At 33.5% G+C, this 20,585-nt stretch overlaps 1 protein-coding gene across 1 annotated transcript in view; it reads right to left on the bottom strand.

The window, feature by feature from the left end:
• Positions 1-20,585, bottom strand: part of Pka-C3 (Protein kinase, cAMP-dependent, catalytic subunit 3) — a 148,360-nt gene that overhangs the window by 111,485 nt on the left and 16,290 nt on the right. The window contains exon 2 of the mRNA XM_072522622.1: positions 1,559-1,806. Within this exon, the coding sequence (XP_072378723.1) occupies positions 1,559-1,706 (148 nt within the window). The 5' untranslated portion in view covers positions 1,707-1,806. The remainder of the gene's footprint in view (positions 1-1,558; positions 1,807-20,585) is intronic.

Here is a 20,585-nt window from a genome sequence, read left to right as displayed (position 1 = left end):
GTTCCTAGACCTTCTAATAATGATAATGTAATCAATTTGATTTCTGACTATCTTTTCCTCTTGATCAGCTGGAGATCTCCAGGTATATAGTCGTCTTTTAGGTTGCTGAAACAAGGTATTTGCTGTAATGCTCTAATTTCTCTTCTTGGCAGAACGGTATTAGTCTGTGCAACTTTTCGTTCCTTTCTCCAAGTTCATACTTTCCGGTTATATCTTGTGTGATTTCGGCACTAATTTTTGATTTAAAGTCTTCCATAATAATAGTAGCTTTATGTTTTTTGTGCTCCGGATAATTTGTTTAATTTGGCTGTAGAATTGCTCAATCTTGAATTGCTACCCTTATTTAGTTCTTTTTTATTATTTCATCACCCTGTATTATCCCCTTGCCAGTTTTAATTGGGTCAGTTAGTTCTTCTACTTTTATTTTTATTGTGTTGGTCTGTTATATATTTTCGATCGTTTTGATTATTCCTAGTGGTATTTCTCTTGCATACAATAAATGGATAACGTCCTTTAATTTGACACTATCAAATGGCTTTTTAAGGTCCACGAAACATAAATATGCCCATTTGTTGTATTCTTATGATTTCTCTTGCACTTGCACCTCATTATAAATATAGCTTCGGTGATGATCTTCTCGACCAAACGTTGTTGTTCTTCGGCTAGTGCTATAATTTCATTTGGTTTATTTGTTATCACTTTTGTTGTTAATTTTAGTGTTATGTTTACTAAATTAATTCTTCTGTAATACTCCGGGTCCAATCTGTCTCCCTTTTTGAAGAGATGTATTAGGATGCTCGATTTCCATTCTTGTGGTATTCTATTTTGTTCTATTTTTTAATGGATAAGCTTTATATAATAGTTGTTTGGTAAGATCTGATCCCGCGTACTTTACGTGCTTATTCGGTATTCTGTCGTCTTCTGGTGATTTTCAATTTTTTAAATTTCCTTACTGTTTTCTTTATCTCGCCCACCTCAATGTTTAGTTCTTTGTTTGTCGTCACTTCTGGTGTTGGTGGTTCATTATTGTCACCTTAAACAACAATTGTATTGAATACATATTTGTCAAGAACCGGGAACAATTCACATTATACAAACAGGAATGAGGAAGAGCCTAGTATTTTAAAATCAGATGTACATCTTCCTATAAAACAGCTCAACGACAACAAAACGCCATATATGTAGAGGTCTTCAATGCAGAGATCACTAATATTTTAGAAATAGCAATTAACTGTATCATTAATAGGAAATTTCATCTTCATATTTTGTACAGTATTTCTAAAATTATTTATATTCGCTTTATTGTTTTAAAACCTATTCTCATTTGCTAAGTATATTTATTTACTGATGTGAAATTTTGTGATATCGTATAATGATAACTACAGAAAACGCTTAAAAATTGAAATTAGTCATAACAAATATTAAATATTAATTTACTTCTTTAACAAGAATATATTGTTTGCTTTGGAAAATTATTAACGGAGCCCCCTGTATGCCGGTATAAATAAATAGAGACCACGGTGACCTACAAAGTCCTAAACAAAAGAACTGCACTCACCTATCGTCTTGATGATATTGAAATCATCAATATCGTACCCATCCTTTTCTTTGTCATCGTCTGAATACTCTTCACTGGTGACCGCCGAGGACGAGGCCAAACTTTCGGTACTCTCTTGTCTGCTGCGGATGCTGTAGTCAGCCATCATGTGAAAGTATGAATTATGAGAAACTATTACGTTTGTTGTTGCACTATACCGCTTATAGTCCAAGAAAAATTGACCTCCAAGTTTGAACTTGTGGTAAAGCCTGTAAAAAACAACAAAAATTAATGGTTTTACCTAGAAACACACTTTTGTTTAGATTTTAAATACTGATGGAAAAAAAAATATTTAAGAATATTTTAAGAACGTATTTTCTTCGGTGCCTTATTTGGTCCGGATGTTGGCCATCATAAAGGCTATCATGACAAGTTAAAGAATATGATATCTGGTCGCTTACGTTGTTTCACTAAGTTAGTATTTGACTTTATTATTGAGTTGTATCTGAAAGGCACTAACTATTTGTAGACATCTTAAATCCTCTTAAAAATTTTGAAATACACTGGAAGCATTGAAGAAAAACAAATTATATCTGGACCTCAATTAACCATTTACCACAAACTTTACTACAATTCTTATAGTATGTAATCAGAAATTTCAAAGAGAAGTCCAAAGTAATACGTTTTACTTCATTTTACATTGCGTCGTTCTCAATTTTTCCGCTGATGTTTTTGTGAGTCAAAGTTTCTGCTCCGTATGTGGGGAGTAGTAGAACGCACTGGTTGAAAGCTTTCCTTTTAAAATGGATTGGGACATTTATTTTAAACTTATCTCTCATTTTTCCGAATGCAGACGAACCTAATCTTAATCTTTTGAATAGCTGACATGTTTATTTGTCTCGCGTTTATCTTATTTCGTGCCCCAAAGTTTCTACAAATTCTATGGGCGATTTTTCGATTTCTATTATCTCATTGGGGACGAGATTCGTCATAATTTTTATTATTCCCTAGTTTATCTTTAAACAGACTCTCTGTATTACTTGTTGCAGTTATTGTATCATAACTCTAGATTCTCCTAAGTCATCTGTTATGAGAACAGTGTGATCGGTATATCAAATATGATTTACTTTCTTTCCATCTCGAACCGTTAGAAAAAATTTAACATTTTCAAATATTGCTTCTTTTGGGTTCTACAACCAGTAATACTCCTGTGAAGGCTCGTACAAGACTATTTTAAATAGTGGTGCGAGTACCCATAATATATATAATACCTTATAGCCCACAGCGATTGTTGTTAATTCAAATCTAAGACGCGAGCGATCACGTATGCCGGAGCGTTAGAAAAAATCTAACTACTCTAGTGTTTGCGTTCGTTGATTTTTTGAGAGATCACTTGAGAAAAGTTATATTATTATAAAAGGTAAGGTTTTTAGTGAAATATAGATTTTTTTACTTAACTAGTTGGCTTTGTTAAAGTCCAATTACCCAAATATAGATTGTTAAACATATGGTATTATATGCGCTGGGTATTTTTACACCTTTTTTGGTTTATTGCAGGTAAATATAGACAAAAGAAAGGAGAACTGATTACTGAAATGGTATAAATAAATAGACAGCGATGTAGCACCACTAGATTCCGATCAGGACTTAAGTGATCTTCGTTCTGAACACAGTATCCACGATACAGATTCTGAGCAGTCCACACAAGATCTACCCAGTGATTCTGAAGACGTCTTGGAAGAAAGCGGCCAAGGTGATGGTTTTCCAAGATTTTATGGTAAAGATAAAACACCATGGTTGAAAACATAAGACATACATTCATTAAATGTAAGACCAAAGGCTGTAACATTATTATGTACTTATCTGGGGTAAAATCAAAAGCAAAAGGCGCCAAAAGTCTATAAGAATGCTGGAAATTGTTTTTCTTGGACGCTATGATCAATAATATTAAAAAATATACAAATCAAAAACTGAATATGATAAGAGTGTTATATACTTGCCATAGGGATTATCTTGCTGTTGACTACAAGGAAATGTAAGCATTTATCGCAATTTTATTCCTTGCTGAGGTAAAGAGAAAGCAACATTTAAATACTGATGAACTGTGGAAATTAGATGGCACAGTTCCAGATATTTTTGTAAAGCTGTAATATTTGGCGACGCCACTAAGAGGCGTATACAGCAAAATGGAATGAAATATAGACCGACTACTGCAACACCAACAAGAATTGCAGACTGTCCTAGATATTGAAAAAAATGACATTTGTCTCATTTCTAAAACACACTTTACAAATGAAACCTAAATTAGTTTTAAAGTATATCGTACGTTACATCCCAATAATACAACCAGAGATGGTAGAGCTATGATAATAAAAGAAACTATCAAACATCATCAAGAAATAAGCTACAAAACAGAAATTCCAAGCTTTTTTCAGTAAATGTTAAAACAAAGTCTTCTGAACTTATCATGGCATGGCAACATATTTATAATTGGTAGTGATTTTAATAGCAAGCACACCCATTGGGGTTCTAAGTTAGTCACAACCAAGGCAAAGAACTCTTACAGGCAGTTAAGCAATTAAACAAAACAGTTCAACAGATAAACCGACACATTGGCCTGCTGATCCCAACAAAATTCCAGACCTGACTGATTTCATTATAACTAGAAATATTTCTGCTAATTATTTACATATTGGGGTAGCATGAACGATGAACTTTGACCATTCTCCCATCTTTCTCACACTGAACATTGAGTTGGCGGAGTTTTCAGCTTCACTTAAAAGAAGCAATAAATTTGAAAGTTTCATTAAAAATTAAACATGAACTTAATAAAGAAACGGAATCTTTTGTTAAACAAATTCACCTGAGTAGAATAACTCACCTAAACTGATCCATACAGGTAAAGGTAATAAGATAATAATTAGGAGAAAATAAAACTCAGAACTATCTGGCAGTACTCTAGAGCTTGATCTCATAAAACTAAACTAAATAGTGGTACTCAACAGCTTAAAAAAAATTAGAAGTTCATTCAACTATCGACCAAGTCCATAGAATAACGGATATAATATAGAAGATATTAAAAAAAAAGAAAGTTTACTCCGGTGTCTTCATAGATGTGGCGCAAGTTTTTGATAAAGTATGGCACAAAGAACTTAAATATATTGGAATCATACACTTCAAATAGGGTTCTTAGGGTTAAGCAAAAAGAAGCCTACTCGAAATTAAAAGAAATCAATGCAGGTGTACCACAAGGTAGTGTGATTTTACTGTCCTGTACCTATTATATACTAGTGATATCCTTGAATTAGACCATAACACAATAGCTACCTTTGCTGGTAATACTGCCGTGTTGGCCATAGGTGAAGATAATGAAGAAGCAACAAGAAAACTACAAACCTCTGTTAACAGACTTAATAACTGGACTAAACGTTGGCGAATTAAATGAAAAGAAATGAAGTTAGTGCACAATAATTTTACAAAAGAGAAAAACAACACGCTCCTGTAAATGTAAATAATGCTCTAAAAGATGTATTGGATATTGGGAAGACAATCCACTATATTATTCTACAACAAAATTCCTTTGATATAAATAGATTTTAAAACCTAGATGGACATATGGCATCCAGCTATTGGGTTTTACTAGTAGGAGTAATTTAGACATCATCCAGCGATTCCAAAACAAAGTGCCACGGAGCATTATCAACTCTTCTTGTACTATAGACCATTGAAAAATTTGCCAAAAGTCATGAACTTTTTAAATACTTAATGTTGAGGCCATTCAGGTCCACGACAACACTGATCTGACTAGAAGACTCAAGAGGAAGAAATCTTTCAAGTTAGTTAAGTAAAAAAGCAGAGTATTGTGCAAGTGATGGCACAGGTTAATATTTTTGCATTACATTACATTAATGCTGTAAGGGAGTTGTACGATGATATGACGAGTGTAATAAAGATTGGACAAAAAGTGACAAAAAAGATAAAAGTGACCAAAGGACTTCGCCAAGGCTGCTGCATTGCACCTACACTCTTTAAGATTTATTTGGAGGGGGTTTTGGATATTTGGAAAAGAAAATGTGAACCTATGGGTGTTAAAATTGGAGACCATACACTGTACAGCTTGCATTTTGCTGATGACCAAGTAATACTTGCAGAAGATCAAGATGATATCCACTACATGTTACGAAAAATAGATGAAGAATATACTAAGTGAGGCTTATCAATTAATCCATCAAAAACAGAGTACGTAGTAGTGGGAGGTGAAGGAAAGCACTTAGAACTAGGAAGCAAACAAATTCAAAATACTGATAGCTATAAATATCTCGCTGTAAACATTACAAACAATGGTCGGAATACAAAAGAAATAGCTACTAGAATTTGTCAAGGAAATTCAGCAATACGTCAACTGAATAGTATACTTTGGAATAACCACATCACCCGAAACACAAAAATTAGGATATACAAAAGTATCATAGAAAGCATTGCTACATATGGTTCAGAGCTTTGGGTAATAAATAAAAATGACGCATCCAAAATAAAAGCAATGGAAATGAATTATTGGAGAAGATGTTGCCAACTCACTAGAAGAGATAGAGTAAGGAATACTGAAATCAGAGAGCGTATGGGCATAGATATTGAAGTCCTGGAAACTATAGAATGCAAAAGGCTGAAATGGTATGGCCATGTAGAAAGGATGAATGATCAACGATGGCCAAAGCGAATGTTACAGTGGATCCCCACCAACCGCAGGAAAAAGGGAAGACCAAGAAGATCGTGAAGACAAGAAGTAAAGGGTGCAATGGAAGATAGGGGTCTACAAGTAGATGACTGGAACGATCGCAAGCGTTGGAAGCTAGGTTGCGAGAAACGGCGGCAGCTGTAATAAAGTCGTTATATATATTTATATATATATATATATATATATATATATATATATATATATATAATATATATATATATATATATATATATATATATATATATATATATATATATATATATATATATATAATATTTTTGCAATAAATTAACAGAACCTAAGGAAGACTAATGAGTTTGCCTTTAGTCTGAAGTTTTTGTAGTTCATTAATCATCTTGTTTGATCAGATTGTAATATTCTTAAGCAACTTATTGGTTTTTATTAAAAAAAATCTTGAGAAGATAAGTATACTCTGGTTTGGCCACTTAGAAATACTGGATTTAGAGAAAATTATAAGAAAGCAGCATAGCAGTACAATATGAAATATTTGAAGATAAATTTACAACAAAAAGATACAGGGAATTTTCGAGAGAATATGTACAAGAAAATTTAAAAAATGAAACGGAAAATACTAGAGATAAATGATTTTATATTATAAGTATTAGTATAAGCGTATAAATAAGTATTTACATACACGTATATTAAATAAATTTCAGTTCTTCGTATAGTAGTATTATTTGTAAATAAAAACAAAGACAAAATAAAAACTTAAACATCCAACACACACAAAACTACATTAATGGTTTCGATAATTCGTACAAATGAATTGCCTATAACCATTTACTCTATTGCTTTCTGTTTGCAGTATTAGTATATATCGGCCTTCGATAAAATTTTGTAAATTTTCTATAATTACCATCTTTAACGCTGTTGATGTATGTTAATGTGTTTAGAACAAAGTGGACATAGGCATTATCAGCATTTCCATGTAAGTGGTATACATAATTATATTTTAATTAATTTTGCCGACGTAACGTGTTGATGGTTGATTATCATGGAACTATATGTATTATGGCATAATTTTGTTATCTATATGAGACATCAAGGGTTAGGCTATTATTAATTTCTTATAAATTCAGCCTTGTAGATAAACATCATGATCATCACTGATGCTACAGGCTTAAGGTAGAGCCTCGACCTTCTCAAGTATTCTGGCCATTTCTATCTATTGAGAACCGATGTCAGTTTGTCCTAAAATATTTTCTTAGCAACCACTTTATTTTATTTCACCTAAGTTTTTACCTACTCCTTTAATTACTTATACTCCCACAAATTCTAACTTACAGATTCGTCTAGTAAGGTTATTCTATTCTGAACATACTTGATGTTCAGCTTATTCAAACAATCTGAACGTTAGTGCCTTGTTTAGACTTCCGCTTCTTCAATGAGGGTCTGCTCACTGAAATACATTACACAAGAACATTAGTTGTAAGTGAGTAGTTTTTTAGGGTGGTATGCGGTTATATAGCGAGGGCTTTAATAGTGGTGTTGTAGAAAAGGAGTGCTATGAGGAAGAATATAGACAAGCCAACCAAGCCATGAGCAGAAGGTACTTTTGTTGTTTCCAGCCATACTATGAACTACTCTGAATCAGCGTTTTTGGAGTGCAGTTATTTTATCTACGATATTTGAAGGGGGCTGTTTTGAGGATGTCGTTGTACTTATCAGGAAGTTCATTACCACCAAATGTAGAAGCTTGGCTGGAGCGAACTTTGTCTTTTATTGATGGTAGATGCGCAATTTGGTGAATTAGTGCTGAAAGATAATCTGCAAGTTTCCTCATGCACTTTCTAAGAATTTTCCTTTCTGTTGAAACAATGGCGTTGGTTTGACTATTGTTCAGTGATGCGTAGACACACGTCTTGTATTTAATGATAGGCCTTATGAAAGTTTTATTTGAGGTATTTCCGAGTTTTCCAGACAGCGCGCCTAGGAGTTTAGCTTTCTTTCTTACTCTGTATAGCGTCTTTTTGATGTCAATGTGCCAGTTGAGAGTGCTGTTAAAATAAACTCTCAAGTAGGAAACCGAGCTTTTGAAAGCGAGATCTTCTAGAAATAAGCTAGTTCCTCCCAGTATAACAGCTGTGAGGGGATTTGAATAAAATTAGTTGCGTTTTGGAAGGATTGAATGTCTCTCGATTTGTTGGACACCCTGACAATGATGTTTAACTGGTTTTATGCTGTTTCGAATACAGACGCATGTTTCAACGTCCCAATTGTATGTTCCTGCTAAGAGGAGTACAGTATCGTCAGCAAATAATAGTATTGACTCTGATCTGGTTAAGGGGTGGGGGATGTCACTGTGTAGACTGTGTATAATATTGGTACTAGAATTAAGCCTGGGGGACTCCAGCTTGTGGAGTGAATGGTGTTTGATAATAGCGTGTCAGCTACGTTAGGAAAAAAATGTATAATATATATATATATATATATATATATATATATATATATATATATATATATATATATATATATATATATATATATATATATATGTATATATATATATATATATATATATATATAGTTTAGAAAACCCATATGTAGTAATAGATTTATAAGCTATTACTCTCATCATCCAAGTAAGATGAAAATGAACCTTATAACAGGATTAAAAGAACGTGTTTTAAAGCTTTCTCATCCAGATTATCTACAAGAAGATCTTCAATTGTTAAAAAACATTTTAATTGAAATCTCTTATCCTTCAGATATGCTACATAGGATGCTTTTTTCTAATATTGTTAATATAAATAACTTAACACTTTTTTTGCTAAATCTCAGAACATTGTATCCAACAATCAGAACATCTATTATTATTCACTACCTTTTATACCATCATTAACACCTAAATTAATACAAACACTAAAGGTTATTGACAATAAAAAAATAGCAACAAAGAACATGAAAAATATTTCATCTTTATATTCCAAAACTAAGTATCCTATAGACAAATTAGATAAAACAAATGTAGTATACAGCATTAGTTGTACTCAGTGTGAAGCTGAGTATGTTGGTGAGACCGGAAGAAATCTTTCAAATCGCATTATTTCTCACAAAAGTGATTGCAGAATTAAAAAACCATCTTGTGCTTTGGCAGAGCATGTAATCGATAAAGTCCATATTATGGATTTTGATAACATTAAAATTTTGTATAGTGAAATAAATAAATTCAAAAGGACTTTTTTGGAAATGGTTTGTATTAGCAAAAGTGATATTAATTTAAACAAAAGATCAGAAATTAAAAATCTAAGCAAAATTTATAATTATATTATTTCTTTGTAGTTTATATATGCAACCAGTAAAATATCACATTTTTATTTGATTTTCCATATATTTGTTACATTTTTTTAGGCATCTATCAATGGTGAATAATACTTCTTCTCTTTTGTTACTAAACAAAAAAGAATTTTTAAACAAAATTTTATTTTTGGCAATATAATTGTCAAAAATAAAAATTTTAATTTGGCATTTATGACATTGAGGCTTAATTGTAATTGGTCGCTATTCTAACTTATTTATAAATTCAATTGTTTTTGTGTTAAGAATTTTTTGAAAATTATATTAAAATTTCAGAGAAACATTTATTAGATAAGAACATTTTTATAATAATGCTTTTTGAAATATGTTAGCAGCAATTGTATTAACCAAACTAATTTTATTTGGTGAGTTAACAAATTTTTTTTTTTTTTCTAGTTCAACTTTGTAAGATATTTTGTATTTTTTAGCAGCTCTTGATAATAATTGTAAACACAATTGAAAGCTCGTAATAAAAAATAGTTAACCAATAGCCCCTTATATATATATATATATATATATATATATATATATATATATATATATATATATATATATATATACATATATATACACTCAGATGCAAAAAAATCGATCCATTCCTTATTTCTTATTTATTTGAAGTTGTATAATTTTAGAGACATTAAATTACGTATGTAAATTTAGGTGTACCCTCGTATACGAGAAATCAAATAATATTTTTAATATTGCTTTTTATATCTCTTAAAACAAATTGGTATTTCAGGTTTTTGTCAAAAAGGGTCTGAAGCAAGTAGATATTTATTGAATGTTATTTTTAATTCAACAACCATAATAGTAGTTTTTAGTGGTGATTTTATTTTCAAAACGTGTTATATTTTTATTTAATTATCCTTCCTAAATGTCTCTAACTCCGACAGATGCTGCAAGGGCGGTGACTTTATTTCAAGATGGTCGTAGCCAATATTATGCAGCTGAAATGTTGGGTGTTGAAATGTTGGGTCGATCTTCGGTTCAAAGAGCAGTTCGGCGTTTTAGCGACATTGGTAATTTCACAAGAAGACCAGGATCAGGTCGTAGAAGGGTAACATCCGAATGAGGTGATCGATTTCTGGTTTCATCATGTTTGAGAAATCGGCATCTAACTTCAGTTCAACTGGCAAATCGTCTGAGCGAAGTGAGAAATGTGGAGGTAAGCAGATGGACAGTTCATCGACGACTTGTAGAAGGTAATTTATTATCCAGAAGGCCAGCCCTATCTCCAATACTATCCATAGAACATCGCAGAGCTCGCCTTGCTTTTGCAAGAGAACATGAACACTGGAGTGATGCAGATTGGAGCAATGTATTGTTCTCAGATAAGCCCAGATTTTGTCTAAAGTTACCAGACGGCCGAGAAAAGGTTTGGAGAAGACACGGAGAGCGATATTTTCAATGTAATATTGCGGAAAGAATAAGTTATCGGGGCGGCTCCGTTATGGTTTGGGCTGGTATCAGTTCAGAAGCCCATACTGATTTAGTTATTGTAGATAGAGGTTCTATGACTGCTGCAAGATACATAACAAGTATTTTAAATTAGCATGTGGTACCTTTTGCTCCTTTCATTTGACCTTTTTTTTTATTTTTATGGACGACAACGCGCGTCCTCACCGTGCTAGAATCGTCAAGCAATATACAGAGGAGGTGGGAATTGTCCGTATGAACTGGCCAGCTTGCAGTCCCGATCTCAATCCCATAGAACATCTATGGAATATGATGGAAAGACGTCTTCGAGTACGAGTACCCCGTCCAAACAACTTGGCTGAACTTACAGCGGCTCTTCAAGAAATATGGGACCAATTGGATCAATTTGATATCCAGAGGTTTATTACCTCAATGCCTAGACGTGTAGAGGCTGTTATAAGGGCCCGAGGGGGAAACATTAGATATTGATTTATTATCAATGTTTTTCTTAATTTCAGAAATTTTTGAATATTCTTGTATTTTTGAGTTTTGGCGTATGTCTCTATAAATAAATGATTTTTTGGGATAATCTGTAAAAATTATTTTAATCTAACATATACTTTTACATATGTACCTGATTTAAAACTAATATCTTCAAACGTTTTCTTTTTTCAGCAAATAATACCCATGGATCGATTTTTTGCACCTGAGTGTAAATATATATATATATATATATGTATAATATATTATATACATAAAATATGTATATATATATATATATATATATATATTTAGATATATGACGATTAAACAGAAACATGTTTGTTTACTTTATCGATATCTATCCAGAACAAAAATATTGACTGGTGCTTTTGTTAATCTCTGCAGTTAATTTTTTTTATTGTAATTTGCAAAAACAAAAGTAGACATCAAACGTACATTCCATAATTTAGATTCGTCTGTGTTTATCTTTGGTTTGTTTTTAAATTTTTGTTTGAGTTTATGGAACCGGCAGAAATAATTGTAAATAAAACGATATAAAACTTTAATTAGGCTATTTTCTACAGTCTGTTAAAGGTTATTATGTTGTCAAAAGATTTTGGAAAACACAAGAGAAATTATTATTTACCACGTACATAAGCACAGTAAACAGTAAAATACAACATTGAAAATAAAAGGTAAAAGTTTAGCATGACGTTTACTAATCGAAGCTACAAAATTAAATTCTCTAAATAAAACCTAAAATACTAAACAGATGCAAAATAATCATACACAAACGCATTACAATACAACAGAAGCCTCTAATAGTCAAGGTCAAGCTACATTAAAGACTCTGAAATCTACGCAAATCTACAGCTTGAAAGTCTGTAATATCTTGGAACTGGAAGCAGCCCCTTAATGATAGAACGTTCAGAATCAGAAGGCCCTCCGTCAGTACAAAAATGTTAAAACGTTTATGTGTAATATACAATTCTCCAAGAAATTAACGCACCACTTTGAAATATTAAAATATTTTATTAGCGTTAATAAAAATTTCCATTGTAATGTTATATTTTGCAAGCCCCTTGTATATGCTATTCGTACACTCTATATTTATTAACTGTGTTTTATCGCTATAGTTTTTTTTGCAACAAAACAAAAAGAAGCAAAAAATGTACTAATTCTATAAATATACTAATTTCCAAGTGTTCACGAATTTTATTCGGCTACTGTTTAATTGTTGATTATTGTTAATTGTGTTTATTATGGAGCGTCAATCACGTAATTTAACCCGAGATGAATGTGCCCAAGCAGTGTTAATGTCGGAAGAAGGTTAGAATTGGTCTTCGGTTTAATGTGTCCCACACATCCGTCTCACGGGTGTTAGAAAGATTCCTCGAAACAGGGGATCATACTCGCAGACCAGGGCAAGAACGAAACCGGGTAACTCCTCCTATTCAATATCGATTTTTAAGAATTTCTGCTCTTCGACAACGTTTTGTAACACATCGAAATCTACAAATTCAGCTTCGAGACGTGCATGCTATACAAATTAGTACTGAAACTGTTCGCCAGCGACTTCGGGAATACAACTTAACACCTAGGATTGCCGCCCGAGGTCCTCTATTAACTAAAGAGCATCGAAGGGGGAGGCTACATTTTGCCAGAGAACACGTTAATTGATTAGAAGCTGACTGGGAACGAGTGCTATTTACTGATGAATCCCGATTTTGTTTGTACAATAACGACAGACGTGTTCGTGTGTTGCGACGACCCAACGAACGATATGCTCAGTGTAACTTCTCACACACCACATTTTTTTATGGAGGATCCGTTATGGTTCGGGGTGGTATTTCTTTGACCGCACGTACGGACCTAGTGGTCATACCAAATGGAACTGTTACAACTGAAAGGTACATATTGGAGATCCTGGAGCAACATGTAGTACCATTCGCTCCTTATATCACTGGGATATCCTTGGTAGGCGATTAAGAGCGACACCGATCCAACCAAACAACTTACAAGAAAAGGGTGAGAGGCTACCCAGATTTGGAGAGAACTAGACCAAAATGAAATACGGCAATTAATTTTAAGTATGGGCCAACGATGTGAGGCTGTTATACGTAGTGAGGTGGAAACACTCGTTATTAAGACTTTTTTCATATTTCAGTTTACTTTTCTTATCATTATTTTTTTTAGAATTTTCCGTTTTATTTTTTTTTCTCCTGTTCTTCAAACATTTTCTGATGATTAGACAAATTGTTATAATTACTAATAAAATGTAGAATAAATCTGAAGTTTTATTTTTTATTCTTTGCCTGTTTACAAATAAAATTACAAATTACAAATAGATATATAGATATATATATATATATATATATATATATATATATATATATATATATTTTATATATATATATATAATATATAATATAATATATTTATATAAAATAGGAGATAATAAAGAAGATCCAGAGTTAGAAATTAGAAACACAAAAACATGTAATGAAAATAAATATCTCGGATCTATAATATCTAAAGAAGGCACTACCAAAAGAGACATCGAATAAAGAACGCAGCAGAGAAAAAAAGCGGTAAACATTCTAAACTCTCTACTATGGTCTAAAGATATTAGACAAGAAACGAAATTGACAATCTATCAAACCTTGGTAGAGCCTATTATGACTTATGGGGCAGAAGTTTGGCAGATAACGAAAAAAGATAGAAAAAGAATAGAAGTAGTAGAAATGGATTTTCTAAGGAGAGTGTGTGGTGTATTCAAAAAAAATCATATCAGGAATGAAGATATTAGAAGGAGAACAAATACTGTATATTCCAGTGTAGACAGAATTGAAAAGAGACTACTAGTGTGGTATGGTCACGTGAAGCAAACGAATGAAGATATATGGCCAAAGAAACCTTTAAATTATATACCACAACCAAGAAGAAGAAGGGGAAGGCCTTCAGTTGCCTGGGAAGAAAATGTACCGCACATAATGAGAGATAGAGCCATCAAAGAAGACGAATGGATGGACAGAAAACGATGGCGGTCGAAATGCGAGAAGCGGCAGAGGCTGTAGGAACCTCGCTTATATATATATATATATATATATATATATATATATATATATATATAAGCGAGTTTTGACTCATCTAAAGAAGAATAGTAAAACTAATCATTAGCTGACAGCTACAGAATTTGGATAAACTAATAATGTTTAAAATAATGAGCAAGAAGATACTGTTTTGTAGATTAAGAAGTCTTCTATGCTGCAGGTAATATTGTTTTTGTTATTATGTGTTATTTGTTATTATGTCTATTAATTATTAATATACACAGTTTCAAATCTCTTTTTGTATTATCGGTATTAAAAATATTGTCCTCCAGTTAAATTTATTCCACAATTGTAAATCCCCTAATTTTATTTTAATTCTTTTCTAATCTTATTTTGTCGTTAGTCTCAACTTCGAATAAGCTTGCAGTGTCATTGCTCATGGTTTAATTAAATTACCGTAGAGTTGACAACTATCCGTAGCTACATCACAATCTCGTTATACTATTATATAATCAGGTCGACACGTACACCTATGTAACAATATTACTTTTTAAAATATGTACTTTGGGGAGATTTATTTCTTCTTTACGGAAATTGGAAGAAGTCAATCAATCTCTCTCTAATCCTTTAAATTTGATAGTTTTATTTATAAACTAGACAATATTTCCAGGAAAATTAATAAAATGATTCTAAAAAATATTCTATTAGTATGTTGGTGACGGAATTTACTTTAGAGCAACTGATAAAACATTATGTATGTTGACATTATGTACCCGTGCAGCGTATGGTCGTATAGAATGTAGTTAAAAATGTAAATAAAGCAATAAAATAACAAATCCACTATAAAAACACAATATTACGTAAATAAAATGACAAAACATTCTCATTGTTTAAAGACACACGCATCCAATGATTATAATATTTATTTGAGGATGTAATTCTAGGATTACTATATTTTTTACTTTGGCCATGAATAATTTTATTACAGATATTCTACACTAAACCCAGCAAACTATGTATTTAATAGATATTTGTTACAAAATTGTCATTTCCTCAGTGTAAAAGTACACATTACAATTTGAGCAAATTTGAACTCATTTATTTTAATTTATTTCATTTATTTTTGTGGCATGTCTAATTTAAGTATTATGATTATATGGGATTAAGCCATAATTGATTGTAATTAACATTACATTTTTAACTAACTAAAATTTTACGTTTCGATTTCCACTACGGAAATTGTTTTCAAAAGAGATTATTTTTAAAAATTCTGTGATATACAGAGTGTCCAAAAACTCTTCTGACAAACGGAGACCAGAGATTCCTCAGATAATTTTAAGACAATTTAACCCAATTCAGCTAGTCCGAAAATGATTTCTAAGCAAGCTAGAGCACTTTGATGATGGCGGCTTGTAATTAGTTTTTGCTAAATACCTCCAGAACGCTTCTATTTGGAAAAACAAAAACTGGTACGATTATTTATCCTCAACAGTTGAATCGATTTTATTAATTGCGAATTTCTGCTACCGATGATAGGCGTCTGTTTTGGATAGGTCAACTGTTATTCTTTTTGTCTTTACCTTTTAAGCATTCTTGATACTAGATTATTAAATTTTCAGGTATTTTAGTACTAAAAGGTACTCCTACTCTAAGTCGATAGGATATACCGTTTTCTACAAAAATCGATTTGAAAATTTTTCATTTTTTCGTCATGACAGTTAAATTAATATTTTTTGCACTATTGTATGATATTTTAGAACAACAGTACACAACGGCACCAAGATACGACGTCAAAATCATAGTGGGAGACCTCAATGCCAAACTAGGTAAAGACGACCATCTTAGAGCGGTGATCGGCACACAGCTTATATGATAACACTAATGATAACGGATCAAGACTGGCAGAATTCGCTGTAGCCAACAATATGGTAGTAAAAACTACACAATTCCAAAGAAAAGATATACATAAAGTAACCTGGGTGTCAAATGACGGAATCACACGAAACCAGATAGACCATGTGCTTATCGATGAAAGACATTCTAGCAATATCATAAGCGCACACAGTCTGATGGGAGCACAAAGTGACTCTGTCCACTTCCTGATCAGAACAAAAATGAGAACAAGGCTAAAGACGAGACAGTCAAAGCAACGCCAACAAGGAAACAGATGGGACATTTCAAGGCTCGATTTAACTGATAATGAACGCCAATATCAGGCACTGATCCAAAACAAATTGCAGAAACTGGAAGAAGAAGAAACATCAACGCCAGAATTGACCATAGACCAGAAATGGCAAAATATAACAAACGCCATAGAAAGTGCCGCAGCGGAAACTATAGGAAAAGAAAGGAAGAACAAGAATAAAAACCAGTGGTTTGACCAGGAGTGCGAACAAAGCTTGCATCAGAAAGCAATCAAAAGGCTCAGTTACTAACACGCCCTACAGATGAGAACAGGGAAGACTACAACAGAGTAAGGACTCAAACGAGAAGACTTTTGAGAAGAAAAAAGAAACAGTACCTAGAAGCGCGAATACAGAAACTGGAGGAGGAACATAGAACCGATCAGTTTAGACAGTTTTATAAGGACCTAAAAATAATGAAGAGCAACACGACCAACAGCCCAAGATTTATAAAAGACGATGCAAGAAAATTGCTCACAGACGACGAGCAGATAAGCCGCCAATGGAGAAGGTATTTTGAGCAACTCCTAAATACAGAAAAACCCACAACAACAGGGCAACAAAGACAGTACCAGTTAGCCGAACCTGAAATATCAGGGCCCACACTAGCTGAAGGAAAGTCCGCAATTTCGTCCCTAAAAAACCATAAAGCCCCAGGCCCAGAGGGCTTACAGGTGGAACTACTAAAAAAAGGGGGAGAAAAGCTCCACCTTGAGATATATCATCTCATAAGAGAAGTCTAGGAAAGAGAAGAAATACCGAAACACTGGCATGAAAGCCATATAGTACCTATCCACAAGAAGAGAGACAAACAAATATGTCGGAACTATAGAGGAATATCGTTAATCAATACAACGTACAAAATTATATCCATAATACTGTCTAGAAGGCTAACTCCATACGCAAAGGAAATAATAGGCGACTACCAAAGCGGATTCAGACCGGGAAGGTCGACCATAGACCGAATATTCGTCCTACACCAGGCGTGGGAAACAAACTGGGAATTCAACCACGATGTACACCAAATCTTCGAGGACTTTAAACAATCTTACGATTCTGTTAGCAGAGAAGCATTGTGGGAGACCATGTCCGCATGGATCAGAATTGGCAGCACCACGTCGGAGGAATTTCTCATTGACACCGGGCTTAGACAAGGAGATCCTCTCGCCCCACTGCTATTTAATTTTGCACTGGAACATGCGGTAAGGAAAGCTCAACCACAACTGACAAACGGATTTGCCGCCCAAGGATCAAAAATATTATTGGCGTTTGCAGATGACGTGGACACAATTGCACAATCCACCAGAGATGCAAAAGAAGTTTTCACCCTATTCGAAAACGGAGCCAAGGAAGTTGGTCTGAAGGTCAACGAGGACAAGACCAAGTACGTGGTGGTTACGAAGAACCCAAGACCAAGGGTTAGACAAAACGTAACAATCAATGAATACAACTTTGAAGTCGTCAAAGAATTCAAGTACCTGGGAGCGACCATAACATCTGAAAATAAATATGAGAAGGACGTGGTAGCCACGATCATTGCAGGAGACAGGGCATATTACTCATTAATGACCGTACTTAAATCAAAAATACTCTCAATACCATCAAAAATAAGAGTGTACAAGACAATAATTCGTCCCACAATAACGCATGGAAGCGAGACATGGACTCTGAACCAGCGGGAAACGACAAAATTACTGGTACTGGAAAGAAAGATACTGCGGACTATCTATGGGCCTTGCAGAGAAGAGACAACAGGAGAATGGAGAAGAAGACACAATGATGAACTCCAGACAGTATATGGAGATGGAAACATAGTACGCTACATTAAAACAAACCGAATAAGGTGGGCGGGTCACGTACTAAGATCGAGTGACGAAAGACTCCTGAACGCCACATTCTGGGAAATGCCCGATGGCAGAAGGTCAGTTGGCCGCCCAAGAAAAAGATAGAAGGACGCAGTAGCCAGTGATCTACGCAAAATGGGAATACAGCAATGGGAAATAGCTGCTCAGGACCGACAACAATGGAGGGAAATAGTAAAAGCGGCCAAGACTCACATAGAGTTGTAGAGCCAAATGATGATGATGATGAATTTCAATTCAACAAAAATGGTTTTTACCAATGACGAATACGCTGATAGTTTGTAGTTTATGGTGAAATGAGGTGTAACTCTCGAGCAGAACAACGTGGATACCCTAAAAATTTTCCCAATCATGATTTCAGTCACTCAATATTTACAACTCTTCATCAACGATTAAGAAAAATAGGTTCAGTGGTCCCAATAAATCATGAGACAGGGTGACATGATGATGTAATAACAGCTCATGAAGATGTTATTTTAATGGACGTTGAGGGAAATCCAGAAATTAGTGTTCGAAGACTATCTATGTATCCCACAATTTTAAAATCTTTCGTAGGAGATATCTTACACAATGAAAATGTATATCCTTTTTATTTTACAAAAGCACTAATACCGGACAAGTACTGCTATAAGGAGATTTTCCTGTCCATAAAAAATTTGTTAGATGGTTACAAAATCAGAAAAATCTACATTCGCAAAAAATGAAATTTTTAATGTGCATAATGCACAATACTATTCGTACGTTTGTGCAATCCCCACGTTGTTTAAGAATTTAAGCATCAGCATAGGTTTACTAATGATTATCTACTTGGGCCTGTGGAATTGCCTGCTCGTTTAAATGGTGCTGATTACTTACATTTTCTCAAAAAATTTTTACCTGATTCGTTAGATGATCTGCTTTTAAATATTCGGCAAAACTTATGGTTTCTACATAACGGCTGTCCACTCCACTTTATCAGAGTGTACGAGACTTTCTTGGCAGTAACTACGAAGACCACTGAATTGGAAGAGGCTGTCCAGTTGTTTGGCCAGCAAGGTCGCTTTATTTTAATCCTTACGATTATTGTGTTTATTCCGTTCCAATACAAAATCGTTTACAACTTTGGCTAAGGATACAATATGCTTGCAACGAATTTAGAATTAACTTTGGAATTATTGCAAGAATGACTAATGGTCATCAACATCGAGAATCTTTTGTAACGATCTACTTTTGATACTTGTTCTTTTGTGTAAGTTTCGTTAAGGTACCTATTAATTTAACTTTTATGATGAAAAAACGAAAAATTTTCAAATCGATTTTTCTAGAAAACGGTATATCCCACCGATTTAAAGTAAGAGTACCTTACCTGAAAATTTAATAATTTAGTATAAGACTTTATAATTTATTGATAGAATCGATTAAACTCTGGATTAAAAATAATCGTACCAGTTTTCGTTTTTCTAACTCGAAGCATTCTGGAAGTATTAAAAAATAGTAATTACAAGGCGCCATCTTCAAAGAGCTCTAGCTCCCTTAGGAAGCATTTTCGGACTAGGTGAATTGGGTTAAATTGTCTTAAAACTATCAGAACAATCTCCCGTCTTCGTTTGTCAGGAGAGTTTCTGGACAGCCCGTATAATCGTATAACCATAGACGTATAATACAAGATAGACTTACTGCTGCAATACAGTCCGCATTCCCCCACTGCAATAGAGAAAACTGATGCAAAGCAGTCTCTGCATCTCTCTCTAACGGGCCGGGTTTATCGACCACGTGACCTTCTTGTTGGTGATTTAGGTCACGTGGTCGATCTGTACTTGCGGAACGGACTAGTATATACAAAAAAATAAACAAGAAATACATATATTGCAGAGAAAGATGGAAAGATTAAAGCTGGGAATAAGTCAAAAATACCTAATTCCAAATCAAGTGATCAGGGATAAGATAGGGGGTGCAAGACGCTGTTGAGAGTATTTTACGTTCAGCAGTGGACCATTTAAACTTTGTAGATAGAGA

This window comes from Diabrotica undecimpunctata, chromosome 2 (assembly GCF_040954645.1).
Source record: "Diabrotica undecimpunctata isolate CICGRU chromosome 2, icDiaUnde3, whole genome shotgun sequence".
In the NCBI taxonomy this organism is placed as follows: domain Eukaryota; kingdom Metazoa; phylum Arthropoda; class Insecta; order Coleoptera; family Chrysomelidae; genus Diabrotica; species Diabrotica undecimpunctata.
This window is presented reverse-complemented; position numbering and strand designations above follow the sequence as displayed.